The 22,149-nt window shown below is 50.6% G+C and overlaps 1 protein-coding gene across 1 annotated transcript; it reads right to left on the bottom strand.

Moving 5' to 3' along the window:
• Nucleotides 1-2,587: 2,587 nt before the first annotated feature.
• BATF3 (basic leucine zipper ATF-like transcription factor 3) lies at nt 2,588-14,794 on the bottom strand. Its single transcript, XM_079761934.1, has 3 exons — nt 14,602-14,794; nt 11,606-11,710; nt 2,588-3,135 (listed from the first exon to the last, which is right to left on the bottom strand). The coding sequence occupies exons 1-3, from the start codon at nt 14,677-14,679 to the stop codon at nt 2,950-2,952; spliced, it is 369 nt and encodes a 122-aa protein (XP_079618060.1). The 5' UTR covers nt 14,680-14,794; the 3' UTR covers nt 2,588-2,949.
• Between the last annotated feature and the right edge of the window lie 7,355 nt (nt 14,795-22,149).

The following is a 22,149-nucleotide window of genomic DNA, read 5'->3' as shown; positions in this document are numbered from 1 at the left end:
CCCAGGAGCAGGGATGGTTTCGGTTCTGAGCTCAAGGATCCCCATCACCTTCTTGCCTTTCTCCTGCCCTTTCCCTCCTTCCTCCCCTTCGTTCTCTCTCCTTTCCATTCTTCTTTCCTTCTGCTCCCTGGCCTTCTATTATGAGCCTTCTTGCTGTGTCATGGATGACTCTGCCAGATCCTCCAGGGGGAGGGAAGACATGTCAGTGAGATTCGGGGCTGCCCCTTTTCGTCTAGCTCCTGCCAGGGTAGAGCCCTCGGCCCTGGTAAGTCCACGGGACTGTGGAAACCCGAGCATTGATGGGAAAGAAGAGAGGGGCTTTTGGGTCTCTCACTTTCCTGTTCATTAGAGTCATCATTCTCAGCCAAGGTTTGGGGTGAAAATTGGGGCCTGATTGGAAATCCCAGACTTCAAGGCTGGGCTGGTGCAAGGCAAGGGCAGGATTGCGGACAGGAAGTGGTGTAGCTGCGTGGGTGTGAAGGAAGGGCTTCCTCCCTCGCTGACACTTTCTCAGCCTCCCGCCCCTCCCCGCCCCCAACAAACAGCCAAGCAGCCAAGGCAGACGCCGCCGCTGTGCACCGGGGCTGGCACACAGCTGAAAGAGCTCTCTTCCTGAGAGAGCCCTAGGGGAGCTGAAGGAGCCCTGATGTTAAGGGGAGCTTGATAAGAATATTTCTTCGCAGCCAAGCTCAAGGAACATTTGGTTTTCAGAACTCTCGTCGCCTCTCCAGTTGTCTTGGAGGGGACTTGGCCCCAGCACCATGACTCACACCCTGGGCTACCCTAGTTTTGGTTCCCTGTCTCCAATGTACTGTTTTCACATCAAAAGTGAAGGTCCGCCCTAGCTGGTTTGGCTCAGTGGATGGAGCGTCGGCCTGCGGACTGAGGGGCACATGCCTGGGTTTCGGGCTTGATCCCCCGGGGCGGGGGGGGGGGGGGCGTGCAGGAGGCAGCTGATCAATGATTCTCTCTCATCATTGATGTTTCTATCTCTCTATCCCTCTCCCTTCCTCTCTAAAAATCAATAAAAATATATATATTTTTTTAAAAAGTGAAGGTCTAACTGTCCCTAAATGTGAGCTCAACCTCAATGAATGCACAACTTAGGGAGGCAACCCCCAGTGTTCAACAGCTAATTTAAATCAAGTTCTTGGTAGCAGACCAGGCCATCGGCGCACTGGAGCAACGTGGCTGGACCTGGGGGCCGGGGGCATTAAGAACTTGGAGGAACCACAGAGGATGTGGAATGCTCAGAAAGCAGCCCCGCTCTCTGGGCACCTCGGCACCGGCGCTGTCCATCCTCCTGACCAGGTGAGTGATGGAGCCCTTTATAAAACCGGTGAAAACAGGCTGAGAAGCATGTCTGAAGGAAAGACGATGGGGTCCTGGGTACAGCTCTGAACGTGTTGAGCGGACGCGCTTGTGAGACTCACGATGGGAAGCTGCACCTACAGGTCGCCCGCAGGAGAGAGCTGGGTTCTGGGCACGGAAGGGGAGGTATCAGTCGAGGAAGAGATGGGGACTGAGGCCCCAAGAAGAGGAGCCCCTTTATACTGAGAAGCGCGTAGAGAGGAAGAAACGCAGAAGCCAATATCCTAGGCTGTCGGGAAGTTAAGGAGCTTGCTGGGACCTCGGAGTGGGCAGTTTCAGTGAGGTGGCAGGGGCAACGGCTGCACCTTCTATGGCAGAGACTAAGTCATGAAATCCAGTTCCTCCACCCCGAGCATGAAGCCAAATTTCATTTCCCGACCTCCCCTGGAGCTGGGTGAGGCTGTGGGATTGAGGTCTGGCCCACGGAGTGTGAGCAGAAAAGGATTCACTATCACCTCCGAGAGGTAGCCTCTCCCCACCCGCCTCCATGGACCCTTCCTCCCAAGTCTCCCAGGCAGAGTAGAGGATCGGGGGGGGGGGGGGATGCTGCAATGCCTTGGGGGTACAGAGCAACTAAATGGAAGGAGATTGGTCCCCGAGTTATTATGTGGAGCCAGGGGGCTCGGGCCAGTGGGGCCAGCAGGTGCAGACACGCAGGGGTTAGCAGCGGAGTGGGTGAGCAGCCAGCTGGACAGCCGTGGCAGTAGGGATCAGAGCAGATCAGCAGTCAGGAAAGCTAAACGGGTCTAGCTGTGACCCAGCTGGGGTGGCAGGGAAGTCCCTTTGGCCTTTGCTCTGTAGCCCCCCCAAGTTGCCTTCCCATCCAGCTTGGATGAGGCTGCAGGGGAGATGGCCAGGAGGGGGAAGCAAGGCCCATGAGGAGACAGCGGTCACCCCTTCAGGAAGAGAAAATATATGATGTCTCTAAATTCCAAGAACTTGCCCAGCCAGTGTGGCTCAGTGGTTGAGCTTCGACCCATGCACCAAGAGGTTGCTGGTTGGATTCCCCATCAGGGCGCATGCTTGGGTTGTGGGCTGGTTCCCCAGGAGGGGGTGTGAGTGCAAGAGGCAGCCGATCAATATTCCTCTCACTGATGTTTCTGTCTCTTCCCCTCTTTCTTCCCCTCTCTCTAAAATCAACAACAACAAAAAATTAAAAATAAATTCCAAGAACTTGGCAAAAAAGAGAAACAATAACTATCTTTATTGCCCAATTCCAGAGAAAACGGTTCTGCATAACGGCAGAACCTCGTAGCTGCCATAGTGGAAGTGAAGTGAGCCGTGAGGGTGGTCTCCCAACCTGGGTGACCTGGATCCGCTCCAGGCGCTGAGAGTCAGGTGCCGGTGGGCATGGCCCAGAGCTCCGAGGAGGAGGCCTGGCAAGGTGCCTCCCCATCTGACATGGACCTGGCTGTGGGGGAGACGACCAAGACCCAGGAGCCACAAAACAACCCGAGGAGACAGGACACGGCCTCTTCGGGAAGAGGAACCGGGTGGAGGAGGCCCAGCCACAGGTCCCCTGGATGCGGAGGGAACCCCGCTCACAGGTATGAAAAGGACCAGGCTCCTCGCTGCGCTTCACCGGGGCAGGCAGCCGGCCACGGGGTCCGGCCGCAGCACCGGCACGAAGTTCATGGGGCACAGCAGCAGCGGGCACATCTTCTCGTGCTCCTTCAGCGCCTCGCTCAGGTGCTTCAGCTCCTCCGTCAGCTTCCCGATCTCCCGCCGCAGCACCGTGTTTTCTTGCTCCAGGCACTCATATTCCTGGGGGAGAGGGAATGAGCAACTTCATTTCTTCCCCGTCCTCCTGGCAGATCTAACCCGCGCTGTGATGCTCGTCTCCTTTCCACGAAAACCTTCTCATTAACCTGCCCGCCTCTACCACTCAGGCGTGTTTGTGCACTGGCTTACTCTGTCTCCTCCCGCCACGAGGAAAATGTCAGGAGGGCAGGCCTTTGTCCAAAAAAACTCCAGGAGGTGTAATTTACAGAAAACAAAACACACCTATCTTATGTGTATAATTCAGTGAGTTTTGACAAATTGTAAATAACGATGTGGATCAAGACAGAATGCTTCCATCACTCCGGAAAGTTCCCTAGTCCCCCCGTGAGCCTCCTCTTCCCCCAACGGCTGATCTGTTTTCTGAAGGTCTCTGCTGGGTCCACTGCTATGGCCCCAGCACCTGGACCAGTGCCTCGAACATAACACGTGTTTGCTGAGAACTGAGTAAATGAACGAGAATACCCCTTGCTTCGGCTTTGCTCCAATACTCACGTGTTAATTTTCCTCCACCTCCGAGTTTACAGGGGCTTAGAACTAGAGGGGATCATAGAGACCCCTTAGCGGCTAAGGTCGCTTTAATAAGGTCTCTCTCAAACCCACACGATGTAGAAACCCCGTCCCTGTGTGATTCTAGCTCAGACGCCCACAGCATGGGCTGAGCATTCTCTCTTTCAAAGCACAGTCCCTGCCATTTCTGAGCTGCTCTAGGAGGAAGCTCCTCGTTGCACTGATCCAAAAACTCTCTCTCCTTCAAACCCACCTATTGGGCTTGGTTCCACCTTAGGGAACCACACAGAGTAAATGCAATACTTTTTTCAACATCGCAGTTCTTGAAATGTTAGGAGGCAGCCCCATACCACTTCCCTTTAGGTATTCTCTGAGCTCAACGGTCGCAGGTCCTTTGGGCTCCTTGGGTCGTGGGACTCCTGGTCCCTTTGCCCTCTTGGACGCCATCCAACACATGCTCCCGTTTGCCAGGGGCTCTGAGAGAGTATCCTTCCCAGCATGCAGTGCATGGTTCCAGGGATGGCCTGACCATGCAGAAGGCAGATGGTGCGTGCAGGTGATCTGCACTGGGCTGAACCCAAGCCACAGCTACCCAGCTCCAGGGACTCCCCCCTGAGCATGCAGAGAAGTGCAAGCGTTGTCTGCATCTGCTGCTTCTTTGTCTATACTTCAAGGACGATTGATCTTTTGGAGCTTAAGGATGGGCCTCACACCACCGCTACTGCATTTCACCCTGTTCCCTTGAGCATCTCCCAGCCTAGAAAATCCTTCAGGATCTCGGTTGTGTCGGCCCCTGGATCGGTGAGACCACAGGCTTTAAGCTGTCCACGAGCTTGGGAAGCAGGCCAAGCAGGTCTTCCTTCCTCTCCTCCAAGTCAGGAATAAGTTCTGCAGGACGTGGCCCGTGGCAGAGGCCCTCTTAAGGCTGACAACCTTAGCCAAGTCTTGCTGAAATGTTGTTTACAGTCATTTCTAGGTTGATTCGCACTATTGGGCTTTGTTGTGCCAGGCGCACCATGTTTCCTGAGCAGAGGGCCCAACCTTATTATCTATCACAACTTTTCTTTTACTAGTCATTTTTAAGAAATACCACTAAAAAAAAAACAAAAAAACATCTGATCTTGCAGGCTATGAAGGCACATGCAAATTCTCAACTCTGCCCCTGGACTGCCTTCCTCTTTTTCTCTGTGGGCCCAGCTCAAGCCCACCACCTCCAGGAAGGCTTCCATGATCATAGCACCTAATGGAAACATCTCTTAGTATGTGTGTCTTAGTCAGTCTTGTATCATATTCAATCATACTTAAATAAGGTGTCTCTCCAAAGATCAGAAATGTATATAGCACATGGGGCCTCTGCTACCTTCTCCTGTACCCCACCTGACAGGCCCCAGTGCTCAGGGTCCCCTCAGCCCTCTGTCTCCCTCTCTCACCCCCTTCCCTCCCTCCCTCCCTCCCCTATAGGCATCTTCCTCCCTCTAAGAACAAGGGGCCCAGAGGGGCTGATCTGCTCTGATCCCTACTGCCTCCTGCCTTTCCTAGGCAGGCTCTCAGGATGGTCTGGAATACTCCGCAAGGCAGCAGGCCTCACCCCTTCTCCCCACAGGTTGTCCTGGGTCAGTTCGGCATCACTAGTACATTGGCCCTGTCCTGCCTTCAGCCCTCCTCCAACTCCTCATGCTCTCCTCCGGCCTCTGACAAGCTGCGGTCCCAGAGTCAGAATTCAGTCTACAAACACAGCAACCACGCCCTCCGTGAGCAAGGGGAGAGTCTGGATGGGAGGATGGCGGTGGGAGCCTAGGCATCCGGAAGCCTGCCTGCAGCAGAGGGGTGAGAGGCTCACACACATACACACACACACACACACACACACACACACACACACACACACCTGGAAATGCTCCCCACTTCCAAGTAAACAGAGAATAGATATGAATGGTTCCAACGAGCTAACGTTTAAACAGGATTCCAAAGAACAGGAAACTCTCCTCTTGTGGCAAATATTCCAAACTGACTTTCCATATTTACTGCATTTTGTGGCGAGACGCTGTGAGCTTCTGAGCTTTGTCTCTGGAAGCCACACGGAGTCGTGCTGCTTAAGGGACCACTGCTCTCCCCCAAATCCCAGCGCAGAAGGGCCCAGAGCTGCCCGCACAGGCACCCAGCAGGCCCCTCGCCTGCCTTCTCCGAGGGGACTTTCTCCTCTGAGATTTAAGGTTTACTCACAAATATGCTGAGGGACTTTTATCGAGCTGAGTGAATAAAAAAGAGAGAAGAAGTAAAAAGTCCTCTTCAGGTGAGACCAGTTCTACCACAATAAAAGAAGGGGAGGAGGCCGAGGGGAGAGCACACTGAGAGGGAACACAGGGGAAAGAGTAAGACCCCCTTCACACCGAGAAGAAACTCCCTGGACTTCGCAGACATGAAAAATAATCAAGAACACGAGACGCTTTGCTATTTCCAAAGAGATGCTCTGTTTAGCTCAACGACTGGTGTTGGCGGTGAATGAGTAAGTGCTTTGCCTCAGGAGGGTTTGAGATTACTGGGCTGCCTGCCTGGGTATCTGCCAGGGTGTAGTCAAAAGGCCGAGACCTACAAATTAGAGGTGGTGAGGTCACTGCAAGTCCCCGTTCTGCTCAGAAACTGAGCTGTCGAGGGCAGTGATTCTCAAGGGGGACAATATGTCAGTCCCCGGGGACACCTAGAGTATCTGGAGACAGTCTGGGGGAGGGTGCTGGCCTCCAGCCTGCATCTAGAGGGTGGAGGCCAGGGATGCTGCTTAAGGTTCTACAGTGCACAGGACAGCTCCCCTCCCCCCCCCCCCCCCCCACTCCCACAACAAGGAATTATCTGACCCCAAGGTTGAGCAAGCCTGGTCTGGGCATCTAAGAGAGATTGACTGGGGGCTGGGGGCTGTCTGGGATATTCAGGGTCCAGGAGGCCTCTGAGGCAGAGGGAAGGATCAGGACTGGTAAAAGAAAGACAATGTGGGTACCAGGGACCAGAAGTGATAACTAAGGCAGGAACGGACAGGAGGGAGAGGAAATGGCCATCAGGAGAACACAGCCACACACAGACCCCGTTTCCCAAGCAAGAAACTGAAACTCGGAGAGGCCTGGTGACTTTTCCAAGGTCATATAGACTGGAGCCTGACCCCCGATTTCAAGGTCAACGGCCATGCTTATTCAGTGACAGCAATTCAACCTTCACGTGGCCGTGCCTGGAAGACTCAAATTTCCCCATGGTGGTTACCAGCAGAAAAGGGCTGTAAGCACTCAGGATTTTACAATAAGTCTACTCCCAAACCTTACACGGATCCCCTTCCCAGCAGAGACATGTGTCACCAGCAAGGGCTGTAAAATTTAGTGTCATCATCAGTTTCTAAACCAAGTGGGGACTAACACAAAGCATTCTCTTAGAAAACGCAATTATCTGAAACAACCGTGGCAACCCATACCACAACCACATTACTCAAGAAATGTGTCCGTTTGTGACATTTGGGGCTCCGAAGGATGGCATGGCTGCCTTCCTTTTCTGACTCAAAGGTCTTTCTCAGTCTTACACCTTTCAGTGCCTAGCTCCAACCAGTCTGACCCACTTCTCAAAGGAGTGTCTTTCAGCCTCTGCCTTGGGGCGCTGGACTGTTCACTTAGTTCCTATTTGTGAATGTGGACTCAGGCATGTGCCTAATGTCCAGAGATGAATAGGGGTCGAAATCCCCATGAGAGGTGTAAGCGTCTTGAAGGGATGCTTTGAAAAGCCACAGAGAGCACTGAGGTCCACAGATACACATGGGGAACTGCTTCTCATCACTGCAGTCCAACTTCCAGCAACCCTACCCTGAGGGGAAAGCTCTCCCCTGGCTTGGCCTGTCCTGGCTCTTTCCCACGCCCCCCCCCCGCCCCCCGCCCTCCAAGACGGGGCCGCCTGGAAGGACAGTCCTCTGGCTTTGGCAATGGAGAACTGGGAGGGGAGGGAGGTGGCCGAGAGACTTAGATGAGCTGGGACTGGAGGAGGTGAGTGAGTGAGGTGGGCAGAGGAAAAAGGTGGGAATTTTAAACGTCTTGCTCTAAATATTCCCCTTCTGGGTATTCAAGAAAGGCAAATAAAGATCTCGAGTGACTCTGATATGTTTAGCAGCGCAACCCAGAGTCTAGAATAGAGGCATCTATGGGTCAGGGACTTTTCTCAAATCTCTGTAGGGAGTAGTGCGCAGCCACGGCTGTCAGGTGGCTGCTTCCTGCCCCTGGGTATCTCCCAGTGAGCTGGCCCCTCCACACACTGTGTCCCCTCTTACTTTCCCATCCTACCTGTGGCCTGGGAGCCCCAGGGGGCCTGAGGGGCTTTCTGCCGTGGCTGACAGCAGTATGCTAGGTGCTCCGCCCTCAACTCACCACATTTTTTTATCAGATGCCCTATCCCCAATACGAAGAGTTTTTTCAATGTTTAAAATACAGTCTATCCACATATAATACCTTAATAAAAAAATTGGAAAAAAAATAAAATAAAATACAGTCTATCTACACTAATAAAAGAGAAACATGCAAATTGACCATCACTCTGCTACACCCACCAGCCAATCAGGAGGGAATATGCAAATTAGAAGGTCAAAGATGGCGGCCGCCCAGCTGCTCCAGGCCTGGAGTGGCTGGGCAGGGCAGGATGCCTGCTATGAAAGGGAGGGCGGGGGTGGGGTGGGGGGGACGCGCGAAGGGATCTATAGGAGTGGCACTCCGGCCACAGCAAAGACAAAGACTGCAGACTCTGGCCAGAGCCTGCAGCAAAGACAAAGAAGGCAGACTCTGGTCGGAGCGAAGGCCTGGGTCCCGGGTGCCTGAGGAAAACCGGTGCTGGAAGCCAAGGGAAAGAAGGCCTATTGCACGAATCTCTTTGTGCAACGGGCCTCTAGTTTTTACGATATTTACTTTTATTTATTTATTTATTTATTTATTTTTACTATGTTGGCCATATAGAAAGAACATAGATCCCCAAAACTCCTGGAAGGAGGCAAGGAATGAAGAAGGAGGGATTATTCAAGTGGGCCAGAGATGCCGCTCCTCGTCTTCTACTGAAGGATTTCCATATCCCTGAGCCTGCCACCAGCTCCCTCACACCCTCTGTGACCAATGACGTGGGTGTGGTTAGTGACAGCTGAAGGCCTCCAGCTTTGGGGTCTGTAGACGGATGGAGCCACTGTCCTGGCCTCCCAGACGCTGTGTTTCTCAACCAAACTGGACTCACTGAGGGGATCTGCCATGTGCACAGTCCTCATGCATTCTTCTAGCTCCACAGAGGAAGGCGAGAAGGGAGTGTCCTTCCATGGAGGGACCGGCTTTCAGATCGACCAGCCCCATTTCTGGAAAGGACACCTGGCAGAATCAGTCCTGTCTGTGAACAGCAGAACAGGCTAGGAACCCCCGCAGAAGGGCCCTCCACCGGCGGTTCTAAGAGGGAGCATGTGGGAGTACGTGTGGCACCACCTCTAAGTTTCCCAGGCACTTGGTTCATTTGGTCATTGACTCACACAGTGACAGAAATTGAGAGAGACCTGTCTTAACTCTGTAGTAAATTAGTTCTGTTGCTTTCTGTGATAGAATAACAGCCCCCCCCCCCCCGCAAAGATGTTTATATCCACTCTTTGGAACCTGTAAATATGTTACTTTAAGTGGCATCAGGAACTTTGCAGATGTGATTAAGTCAAGAATCTTAAAGTGGGGAGATTAACCTGGATTATGCAGGTGGACCCAATTAATCACAAGGGTCTTTTTTAAGGAATCAGAAAAGGAGATGTGACCATGGGGAAAGCGTCAGAGCAATGCAGCATAAGATAGACTCAACTGGCCAGCTGGCTTTGAAAATGGAAAAAGACCACAAGCCAAGGGACACAGAAGCTTCTAGAAGCTGGAAAAAGCAATGAAACGGATTCTTATCCAGTGCCTCCAGAAAGAACGTAGCCCTGTCGACACCTTGATGTTAGCCCTGTGAGATCCATTTCAGACACCTGACCTCCAAAACTGTCAGATAATAAATCTGTGTTGTTTTAAGCCACCAAGTTTGTTCTGATTTGTTACAGCAGCCACAGGAAACTAATACACATTCCCCAGAAATTCCTGTGCTTCCCAAGGACAGGAATAAGACCTTACTCCTTCCTTTGTGGCCCAGTGACAATGCCTTGCCCACAGCAGTGCTTAATAAATATTTGTGAGGTGCATCTACTTGACCTTTCTCTATGAAAGATCTTGTTCAAGTCATTCAGTCGCCTCTACACACATAATCGCTCGGGACCTAAAGCTGAGTGTCCTCTTGTGTTTTTTATATTAATGTACCTGCCTTGGACTAGAAGCTTCTTGAGGGGAAAGACCCGAGCTGTCCAACTGGCACGTGTTCTAACACTGGGCCATCCACTGTGAGCCCCAGGTTCCCTCCAGGGGTTACTTGGTGACATGAGGCTAGAAGCAGGATAGCTTTAGGAGCAAGGCGGGAGGGAGAAAAGAGGCAGAGGGCATTGCAGTTCTTCTGAGGAAAGGTTATGGGACTAATAAAAGCTGGGAAGGACCTTCCCTGACCCCAGTCTGAAGAGCCCAGAGCCCAGCCTTCCTACTGCCACGCTGGGAAGCTGTATCAGTGGGTCTCCTCTCCCTGGAGTACGTACATCCTAACTCGGTTCTCTCTTCACTGTTAAAGGGTTTTCAGAGATTGTCATTCCCCCTCAAAACACCCGGGTCTCCTCTGCCGTCAACGCCCCCAAACTGGATTGCTGAGACAATCTGTGGCAAGAAAGCTTGGCAGGAGAGAGTTCAACTAAAATTGTAATTATTCACACCAACTCTGTGCAAAGACGAGAGCTTGGAATGGGCTCCCACTCCCTGGATAGACTGTTGGATGCCTTTGAGGCCAGTTCCTGATAGAGAGCAGTTCCCATGTCCTGGCTGTGAGATGATGTGGGGTTATGCACAGGGGTCGAGGAAAATGGAAGAGTTTAGGATAAATCCCAGGTTCCAGATTTGGGTGATGGGAAAGATGGTTAGCTCCATTAAGTACAAATGGAAGACAGTGAGAACAGACTGTCTCAGGTCAGTAGGCCCTCTATTATGACCATCTGCATGTGAGGAGCCTGCAGCAGACCCATTGGGAAACTGGAGATGTGGGGTTATGGCTAGAACAGAGGTCTTTCCCAGAGTGATTGATGTTGGGAAAACAGATTTATAGATTAAATTTTCCAGGATGAGAGTCTGATGAACAACATTTAAGAAAACAGACAGAGACAGACAATCTAACAAAGAAATTGAGAGAAAAGGTGGTTAAGAGGGTCAGGAGAAATAGGCGATGTGGTTTTGTTTTATTTTGTTTTGTTTTATTAGAAGCTAAAGACCTTGAAAAGGTTTTTAAAAGGGGGAAGGTCAATGGTGTCAAATAGTCCAGCAAGGTCAAGGATGATGAGACTAGTGGTCTCAGCAGGAGCAGCTTCTATGGGAAGTGTGTGTGTGTGTGTGTGTGTGTGTGTGTGTGTGTGTGTGTGAGAGAGAGAGAGAGAGGGGGGGGGGAGAGAGGGGGGGAGAATATGTTGGGTGGGGAGGAGGGCAGAAACAAAATCAGAGGACTGGGCAATAAATGGGAACTGAGGCCATGGAGCCAGCATGTCTCTCTTTAAGAAGCAGAAAAGTGAGGGAAGGAAAGGAAAGGGCGCTAGCTAAAAAGGGAATCGGGCTCAAAAGGGGTCTTTTTTGTTTTATAACGAAAGAAACTTGGGTGTGAGATGCAGCCAGTGGATGAGGGGAAAATGAAGAGGCCCATGAGCAAAGAACCAGAACACTGGGCTGGAAGCACAGAGCAGCATTAGACGTGCATGTGGCCAAATGGGTGATGACCAGGACGTGACCTCAGGGCCACGGCCACATGCAAGGGTCTCCATGGCCCCAGCGTGGCTCTGCTCCGACCACAGCCTCACCTCATGGAGTTTGTCAGCCTTCTGGGTCTGCTTCTTCCGACTTCTCTGAGCAGCAACGCGGTTTTTCTCTCTCCTTCGGACCTTCCTGTCATCATCCTCAGGGCTCTGGGGGAAGACATGTATGTGGTCAGGAGTGACGTGGAGGCCCCTCACCTCCCCCTGCCTGCCCTCTCTCCTCACGCAGCATGGCTCCCTGCCTGCGCGGTCTCACCTGCAGCCACAGCAGGGCTTGTGGCTGCATCAATAGGAGGAACACTCCCCAGGTGCTATGGCTGCGCTTAGCTGTGAATCCCCACGACGACCCTGAGAAATGCGTGGTGTGACCGCCACTTAAAGGATGAGGAATTAGAAACTCGGAGAGGTTAAGGAACTTGGCTCCAGGTACCACAGCCAGTGAGTGGGTGAACGGGAAGTGGAACTCAGGTCTGTTTGGACTCCACCAACGTTCATCAACCTCTACCCTGCAGGGCGTGTGCCGGGAAGAGCTGTGGTGTGGTGGCACTCATCTGAGAATGGAAAAGACAGGAAGCATCCTGAAACTATCTGGAACTTGCCGTGTGCCAGGCCTGACACCACCACACACAAACAGGGGCTTTTGATATTCCGCGCAGATCACAATTGCTCTTACAACTCATTGCACCCACAAACCTCTACCAGCACACCAAATGATCTTAAACAACACGGACAGCAGGCCCACGCGAACCGTGCTCGACTGACATTCTGTTTTCCAGGTCAGAGCCAATCAGAAAGCAAACTGATGATGTGTCTCGGGAGCCCTTAGCTGTATCTGAGATTTAACCAAACCTAGTCAAATCCTCCAAGAGTTTTCATGAAACGGGCAGGCAGAACAATCAATGTACCTACCATGGTAAAAACACTTCATTCAGTTACAGAAAACACGGAGACGAGAGCATTTGCTTTCAGGACCCTGTGAGAGGACACCAAGGCGGGGGGGGGGGGGCGGGGGGATGCTACCTTTAAAGAGTTCAAAAGTCAAGAGGTTAGTGGGATACATACACAGGAAAGCTACTCAATCATCCATGTGAATTGAAAGCAAATACTGATAATGCAATGAATGTGTTCAGTGATCATTTTATTTGGCCTTGTAATTCCAAATAGAGACACATACCATCTCCCCAAGTAATGGGGATAAAGAATTTTTAGCATATGCAAGAATAAAGAAAAAGAATAAAAATACATACATATATATATGTGTGTGTGTGTATATATATACACATACACACACACACACACACACACACACACACACACACACATATATATATATATATATATATATATATATATATATATATATATGGCATAAGAAGAAGAAGAGGCCTGGGGCTTAAGGAAACAGACACAAGGTGTTAAAATGTAGTTCTTTTGAGGCAAAGAAGTCTTGGTACACAAAACCAGAACACCACAGGGGGGTGGGGGAATGTGGTGTAGAGGACAGAACTTTCGCTTTAGAAATGCACAGCTTCTGGTTGTGTTTTTTTCTTCTCCTACTGTCGATATGGTCTTGGGGACCCTATTCTCTGAATTTTCGGTTTTCTCGTTTATTGTAAGTGTGATTCATTCGGTTCTTTCAATAGTGTTAACTGAGTACCTGCCATGTGCCAGGCATTGTCCCAGGCCCTGGAGACACATGGCCAGAACCGCAGCTTGAGGCCAGCGTGAGATAAAACAAGATTTTTTTATCTTACAGCTCCCAGCACACAGTATGCCCGCCACAACCTGTGCTGAGGTTGCTGCTATTTTGTATCCAGTCAGCGGGTCCCCTCTTGTGCTTGTCACCCAATCATGCTCTTTGTTCTTTGGAATCCCCAAGTCATAGGGCGAGAAGAAGCTGGCTGCAGCCTGCCCTCCAGACACCCACACTCTAACCCGGGTTATCAGCTCCCCTACGGTCACACCTGACAGCCCCGAAGGAACCTTTATCAAGGCAGAAAGAGGAGAGCAGAGCGTGCAGAAATCCCTATATTAGTAACCATAGCTCAACGGAGTCCTCCCAGAAATCATTAGAGGCTGGAATTATGATACGTACTCCTATTGCAGGTGGGGGAACACTGCAGACCTAAGAGGTTCATAAAATTGCCGATGGCCGAAACCGGGTTGGCTCAGTGGATAGAGCATCCGCCTGCGGACTGAAGGGTCCCGGGTTCGATTCCGGTCAAGAGCATGTACCTTGGTTGCGGGCACATCCCCAGTAGGGGGTGTGCAGGAGGCAGCTGATCGATGTTTCTAACTCTCTATCCCTCTCCCTTCCTCTCTGCAAAAAGTCAATAAAATATATTAAAAAATAAAATAAAATTGCCGATGGCTGTCCAGCCTGTGTGGCAAAGCTAGGATCAAACTCAGACCTGTGCGGCCGCGACTCTCTAGCATCAGCCAATGACACTATTTGCCAACACCGAGGTGAGAAGGGGGGTGCGGGGAGGGGGGCATAATGATGAAAAGACTCAGTCCTACAGCAGCTGATGGACAGTCTCCCACGGCCGTCCCCGTCCCCGCAGGCAGCCTGGTGTCAGGTGTCTGAGGACGCAGCTGTCCGTGTTGCGGGACAGCGCGGAGGGGGTTCCGGCGGCGCTGGGGGTGGAGCCGCCCGCCCTCGGCAGGCCCCCCGCCCCGCGCCCCCGGGCTGACCGGTCCGAGTTCCCCATTCCGGCGGCGGCCGGGGAAGGGTAGATGTCGGGAGCGCCCGGGCACGAGCTGCCCCTTGGGGCTGAATTCCCCCTCTCCGGACAGGGCCACGCGCGGCACCGGAGGAGCGCGGACCCCACGTGCAGGGGGGAGGGGGGGGAGGTGGACCGTGCGCCTCCCAGGCAGGCGGCGGCGCCCTCGGGTCCCCACGCTGTGCGCCGCGGGTCCTCGCACGCGCCCCTGGACCACCCTCGCCCCCCAGTCCCCCACGCCCCCAGCCAGCCGTCAGCACCCCGGACCCCCCGCACCACCTCCCCGCCGCCCTCCCCAGCCTGCGGCTCCCTCACTACCTGCGGCTGCGACTGGTTCCCGGGCGCCGCGACGTTCCTCTGCGGGACGCTGCCGGCGGCCGGGAGCCCCTGCGACATGCCGGGCGCTCGTCGGCCCCGCCGCCCAGCCGCGCAGCCTTGCGGAGGAGCGGCCGCGCGGCCCGCCGCGCCCTGCACGCGGGGCGCTGCCTACCGGCGCTCTCCCGCCCCGCGCATCCCCGCCGGCACCTGCCGGCCCCCGCTCCGCCCCGCCCCTCGGGCTTCCCGCTCGCCCCGCTCTAGCGGCTTCTGCGCGCCGCCCGGGCTTCCCCACCCCCGTCCCCGCCGCGGTCCTTCCCGTCCCCGAGTCTGCCCGCCCCCTCCGGCTCCCATCCCGCCTCGTTTCCTCCTCTGGGGCCGCACCTCGGGGTCCCAGATCCCACCCCGGCCGCGGCTCCCCGCCGCCCCTCCCCCGCGCTTCATGGAAGTCACGTGGCGGTCCCGAAACCCCGAGGGAAGGCGAAGCCCACCCGCCGGAGACGGCGCCGGGGCGGGCGGGGGCCGGGGAGGGGCGAGGCGCCGCCCGTGTGGGGTCCCTCGGCCGCTCTCAGGGAATCGGGGTGAGAAGCACAAGTGGGTGGTTTGGGGTTGGTGGTTTTCTCCCGGTCCCATCGCGGCATCTTCCTGCGCGTCGGCCCCGCCTCCCCCAGCGCAAGGGTCCCACAGTTTGGGGGGACTTTCTCCGTGGCCATCAGTCCCCCGGGCGGGCGCCACTCTCACTCCTTCCCGCCGCCCTGGGGCCCCCTCGCCCCCCGCCCGGGAGGGGACCGCCGGCTTTCCCGAGCCCACCGCGCGCCCCGAGAGCCAGGGGCGCCCCAGGTCCCAGGTCCCAGGTCTGCGGGGCTGCGGGGCGGCCCCGGGATGAATTCCCTCGGAGGGGGCAGGGGGTAGGGAGGAGGGTGCCCTGGAGAGCAGCACTGGCCCGGCTCCCCTGAGAGCGAACCTCTCACGGTGGACGTCACCGCTGACAGGTTTGGGGACCTGGACCTCAGACCGTTTTTTTTCAAGATTAAAGCGGCAGCCGCTCTGCCTAGGCGTTCAGAGGGGTGACCTCACGCTAAGCTGGGGACGGGGCAGAGACGCCGCACGTTCCCCTCCACCTGCCCGCCCGCTGAGAGTTGCAAAGTCAGGCAGTGTTGTACAAGGTCCCAGAAAGAAGAAAAAAAAAACGAGCGGTTAGGGTTTGTGGTCTGCAGACTGTGAGCACCGGGCGAGAAAGATCACCCGGAACCTGTGTGGGCGGGTGGGGACCAGGACCAAGGGTCAGACGTGGCGGCCCAGTGCGGTCGCTCAAGTTTTCAGGCTCCTGGGCTGCAGCGGGGGATGGAGGCGGGCACTTCCGACTCCCAATCTAGCGCCCGTGGCTCTCCGCCAGGATCCCAGCTCCTTGCAAAAAGCTGGCGGCTGAGGCTCAGCGGGAGAGCAGGGGGAGAGTCCTGTCTGTGTGCGCAGGGGCTGGGACCAGCTGCGCGGAGGGTGGAGCTGCAAGGCCGGGGAGGACAGGAGGCGGACACAGGCCTTTATGGTGACACTGCGGACCCCACACCATCTATGCTGCACAGCGGAGCCATCTCTGCACCAGGTTGTCCGCCTAGACTTATCTTCTCATCTCCCTTTGATCCTTGTCTTCACTGGGCACAACTCGCGGTCGCCGGGAGCCTTTACTTTGGGTCCCGCACAGGCACACACAATGTGCTCAGGACTCGGTAAATCTATTGCAGTAGGTCAACGGACAGCCCTCACTCTTGGCAAATGAAAAAGGGACTCTATAACAAGATAGGAAGACCTCTGGGTCAAGCTGTCATGTTTACGGAGGAAAAGGGGTAAAAACAGTGGACATTAGGTGCAGTCCCACACTTCATTCCGGTAGTCGCCCCTTTTCTGTTCTCACTGAGCCCCTTACCGTGCCTAGTCCGTTGGGGCTATAGCTTCCACGGAGCCTGGGACCGTGCCCAGCACACAAGGACTCCTCCTATGACATAGGCCCGCTGTCCTAGTCACTCAAGGGTTCCTTCAACTATCCTTCAAGGAGGAGGCTTGGTTAACTAGTTAGCATTTAAGGAACAGATCTGTTTGACCTACACCTCATCCATCAAAATGAATGGATGAAATAATTAGATGTAGAAAATAAAACTAGGAAGGTAAAACAGAATCAAATCCTATATCAAATCAAAAAAATACCATGGAGAGAATTTTCTGAGACAACCTGGGACAGGAGGAATCACATTGGAAAGCTGGGAGCCACAAAAGAAGGTTAAATTGCTTTAGATGACAGTTGTGACCGAAGATTTAAAAACAAACAGATGGGGGAAATATTCATGGTAAGTCTGATAAAGGGTTAAAATTCCTAGTGTATGTACAGTCCATGAAAAGGAACAGAAAAAGTACTGAGGTAACCTTCCAAAAGTAAACGGCACAAGTGGCATGAACTGGCATTTCCCAACAGAATAAAGTAGATATAAAAAATATGTATTAAAATGAGAAACGTTTAAACATATTAAATTAACAAAAATCAAGGCTGTGTCAAATGCCAATGACAGCGGTGAAATTAGAACTGTCATATTTCACTGGCATCATGATAAATTGGTACAAACCAACTGGAAAACAATTTTGTTGTAATTTTTAAGAACCAGGCATGAGTCGTTGCTTCTTACTTTGTTTTCCCTAGAAAACTTCCAGAAAAATCAAGCTAGGAAGAGCATCGAAAATACTAAAGAGAAAAATACTATATGCACTAAAAGTTCATAACATTTGAAGAATGAACATTTGTAAGCAGCATAAATGTCCAGTGATAGGTGAATGGTTCAATAACATGTCATAGTCATGGAATGAAATATTATGCATCTTCAAAATTACAAGCATCAGACAAATTTGCCACATGGAAGATTTATTTGATATGAGGTACAGTGAGAAAAAAAATCAGGATACAGTAAGTACAAATAGAACATGTATGTAAAAATGTATGCACAACTCTACTGTCCACTTAAAAATGATGAAGATGGTAAATTTTATGTTGTGTGTTTTATACCACAATGAGAAAATATAGGTATATGAGAATAAAATTAGAATATATATTAAAAAAATCCTAGCTTTTCTGTGGTGGTGGAGAAATTATAAATCATTACTTTTACTTGTCTTCTTTAACTTTTTGAAAAATATTTTATTGTGTTAACATCTAAAAATATTTTGTATTTACAAGCAGTATTGTCTTCCTGGCACTAAGGGCTGGATACCAAGAGGGGATGTCAGGTGACTAAGTTCATTGTCACACCGGAATGCCAACACCTCATTGACCAAGAGGGATGCTCTAATAAAAGCCTGTGGGTTTTTGTTTTTTTTTTCATTTTCCTGTAACATTTTTTGATTCATTTTATTCTAAGTCATAAGGGGAAAGAAAAATGAAAAGAGATAAACAAGAACAAACATTTCAAATGTTGTCGTTTTTTTCCTTAGAACTTGGAAAAGAAATTATATTACATGATTTGGCAATTTCCTATTACTACCACAATAACCCTGTATTACATCTTTGGGGACAGGGGAGGAGGTGCAGGAGGTCAGTGATCAAATCCTCTGGTGAGTCACTTCACAAGAACATGGTTCGTTGTAAACACCACTTGCTCAAATGCTAGAAAACCCGGTCACTCTGTCACCTTTGCTCTTCCCTTTTTAGGGAAACCGGCCTTCCAGTAAGTGTACTTTCACTGATCTTTCTCAGAAGGTGATCCTGTGGGCTTCCGGTGGGGCTAGAAAAAGGAAAGTTTAAGGCAAAGGCCCCAGCGTTGACCGGAAATCAGTCATGTGTCAGGCACTGTTGTAGGCACTGGGGCACAGCAGTGAACAGAACAAAGACCTGCACCTCGTGGAGCTCACGTTCTGGAGGAGGGAGACAGACAATCACAACACATAGTATTTATTTATTCTTATATATTTTTATTGATTTCAGAGAGGAAGGGAGACGGGGAGAGAGATCAAAACATCCATGATGAGACAGAATCATTGATCGGCTGCCTCCAGCACACCCCACACTGGGGATAGAGCCTGCAACCCAGTCATATGTCCTGATTGGAAATTCAACCATGACCTCCTGGTTCATAAGTTGACCCTTAACCACTGAGCCACGCAGGCCGGGCACAACGCATAGCATTTAGATAGTGATGTGCTCTATGAAGAAACATGAAACAGGGGAGAGAAATAGGAAATAGTGAGGGATGGTCAAGCCAGGTTTTCTGAAGGAGGCAAGAGGGAGCCGTGAGAATATGTGGGAGGAGTGGTCCAGGAGGCAAAACAGTAAACTCAAGACCCCCTTGGGAGCGTGCCTGGCCATTCCAGAAAGCATAGGAGGCTGGAGTGGAGTGAGGAAGGGCTGGATACCAAGAGGTGAAGTTAGAAAGGCAAAGAGCCAGGTCATGCAGGGCCATCTGGACTGTTGACTTTTACTCGAAGTGACACTGGAAAACATTGCAGGCTTTTAAGCAGAAGTGTGACATGATCTGACTTAAGTTTTTATGGGATCACTTTGGGCCCTGTGTTAAGAATAGAAAAGGGCAACATTGAGAGCCCTGGAAGCTGGGTCAAATTTTCCAGGAAGTCAATGAGCAAAGGCTTTAAGGCCCCTCACGTACAGCCCCCTAGCAATGTGGTCACATCATGAAAGACTAGAATAACATTTGCAAAAATTGGATATTTTGACCACAAATGGTTAAGACCATGGTCTTTTTTTATCCCAACTTCCCCTCAGTCCCTTCATGTCTGGTAGTGCTGAAGTAGCTATGGGCATTTGGGGGACCTTGAGAGGGAAAATTAATCAGAAATATCTATAATATTAAAAGCATAATATGCTAATTAGAGCAGATGTCCTTCTGGACGAAGCCGGGGCTGCGAGGGAAGCCTGGGTCCTGGGTGCCAGAGAGAAGCCAGTGCCGGCAGCCAGGGGAAGGAAAGCCTACTCTTGCACGAATTTTGTGCATCGGGCTTCTAGTCCTATATAATAAAAGGCTAATATGCAAATTGACCGAACTGCGAACAACTGGTTGCTATGACGTGCACTGACCACCAGGGGGCAGATGCTCAATGCAGGAGCTGCCCCCTGGTGGTCAGTGTGCTCCCACAGGGCGAGTGCTGCTCAGCCAGAAGCCGTGAGCCCAGCTTCTGGGGCCCCGATCGCCCCGCTGGTCGCCCCACACACAGAGGGCAACCGGCGGGGGCAGGGCCCCAAGAAGCCAGGCTCATAGCTGACAATGACAGGAGCCTCTTCTACCTCCGCAGCAGCACTAAGGATGTCCAACTGATGGCTTAGGCCCACTCCCTGCAGGCTCCAGGACTGCGAGAGGGTGCAGGCTGGGCTGAGGAAGCCCCCCACCCCGCCGAGTGCACGAATTTTGTGCACTGGGCCTCTAGTTTTTAAATATTGGGACATATATATGGCTTGCAGTCACTGCTGTCTAGAGTCATTTGTTGCTAGCTGTGTGACGGAATATGACTATTGCCCATCGTGCTACCTCCTGTGACAAAGGACCTTGTCCTGGACATGAACACTCCCCTGCTGCCTGGCACCAAACCTATGAGGACTGCAGAGGAGAAAGGTTTGAAATGTACAGCGCCAGAAGCTTATCTGGAAATTCTTCAGATCATCACACGTGCGCAATGATAAGCAGACGATTTAGTTCTTGTTTACGTCTTGTCAAAGCAGCATTCTCACTTGCCAGGAATGCAATTTAAAAATTCAGCTTATCCCATTATAAGTAAACCACACGGGAGTTTTACTTTCTTACTGAGAGTGGCAAATTTGATAAAGCCTGAGTATGACATTTCAGCTGCTGTTAGAAAATATGTTCTGGAACATTTTTAATAAAAGTTATAAAGTTACAGGCTCCTGATTTGTTTGTATATGAAGGGCACCATCCTTTGTCACCTCTAAATATATTAATATATTTTAAAACTGAGAGAAAACTATGTAAAATTAATGAAATGTAAAAAGAGCAGTTAAATATAATTTAATAGTTATTATTAATAAACAGAAATAATAAGTGTAATTTAATATAAAAGAGCAAAAATGTAAGCAATTAAAATCAATAGAAAAGTTGTGACATCAATAAGCAAATTGTAAAAAGAAATTTCAGACTATACTAGAGACAATAATTCATTTAGAAGTCAAGATTAATGTCGAATAAAAGCAACAAACAGACTATTGTATTATCTGATTATCCAATAATGAGGTGGAGTGGATCATATAAACACAATGGAAAAACATTCACAATTCTTGCTGCTCTCATCTGAAGTGTTGACATTAATGAGGACAATATGCCACTACAATGAGGTCATTGGTAATAAATTGGTTAACAAATTGGCTAATGAGTGTCATTAATTCTAAGAATATTTGAAATGAATCATTGGAAAAGAAAACAGAACTGCCCTGAAATATTACAATTCACACATTTAAAAACTTGGAGGTTTTTCCAAATCTGACAGCAATTCTGAAAAACTACATGACATTACCAATAATATGTTGTGAGGCTGAAAGAAATTATCTCAATTATTTTTAAATTGAATTTTTATCTACCGTGTGGAAAGACTGAATTATCTTTCTGGTCTATATGAAAAAATGTATTACAGAATCATTGTCTTATGCAACTCAAAAGTGTAAGAAGAAAATATTATAGAGGTAACTAAAATAGATATGGTATTTTCTTGATTTTTCTGATGTTTTTAGTGTTGTCAGTTTTTCTAATTTGTAATTTGTTGTACCTTTTTTTTAAAAAATGAAAAAATTACTTTCCTAATTCTAGCCCTGTTCAATAGTTAGTGACATTGTGGTAGGGGAAGCAGCTGGCTGGCACCTCTGCGTCAGCTAGGTAGCTCTATAACCTTTAATATCTTTATGATTCTTGGTCATACGTGGTATTAAAATCTAGAATTGATTGAAAATCATATAGAAGAAAAAGGCTCGTTACCCAATCACACACAGAGATAACTGCTAATATTTTGGCATGTTGTGATGGTTAATTTTATGTGTCAACTTCACTGGGAGAAGGGACACCCAGAGAGCTGGTAACACATTATTTCTGGGCGTGTCTGTGAGGGTGTTTCTGGAAGAGATTAGCCTTTTATTCTGTAGAGAGAGGAAAGAAAATGACCCTCACCCACATGAGTGGGCCTCACCCAATTCATGGAAGGCCCAAAAGGAACAAAAAGGGAGCCCCTGGCTCTCAGGCCTCTGGACTCAGACGGAATTATACCATCAGCTGTCAGACGGCTGACTGTGGGACCCCTCAGCTTCTATAAACATGTGAGCCAGTACCTCTAATAAATCCATAGGTAGGTAGGTAGATAGATAGATAGATAGATAGATAGATAGATAGATAGATAGATAGATAGATAGATATCATATTGATTCTGTTTCTCTGGCGAACACTGACTTAGACACATGTTTCTTTCCCACATTTTTACTGCAAGTATATACACACATTTATGTATTTATATGCATGAAATCATACTCTAGCGTGCTTTTTCACTTAAAAATATCATATAAAC

The sequence above is a fragment of the Cnephaeus nilssonii genome, assembly GCF_951640355.1.
Source record: "Cnephaeus nilssonii genome assembly, chromosome: 21".
Classification (NCBI taxonomy): Eukaryota; Metazoa; Chordata; class Mammalia; order Chiroptera; family Vespertilionidae; genus Cnephaeus; species Cnephaeus nilssonii.
The sequence above is the reverse complement of the archived record's forward strand: the minus strand, read 5'-3'. Positions and strand labels throughout refer to the sequence as shown.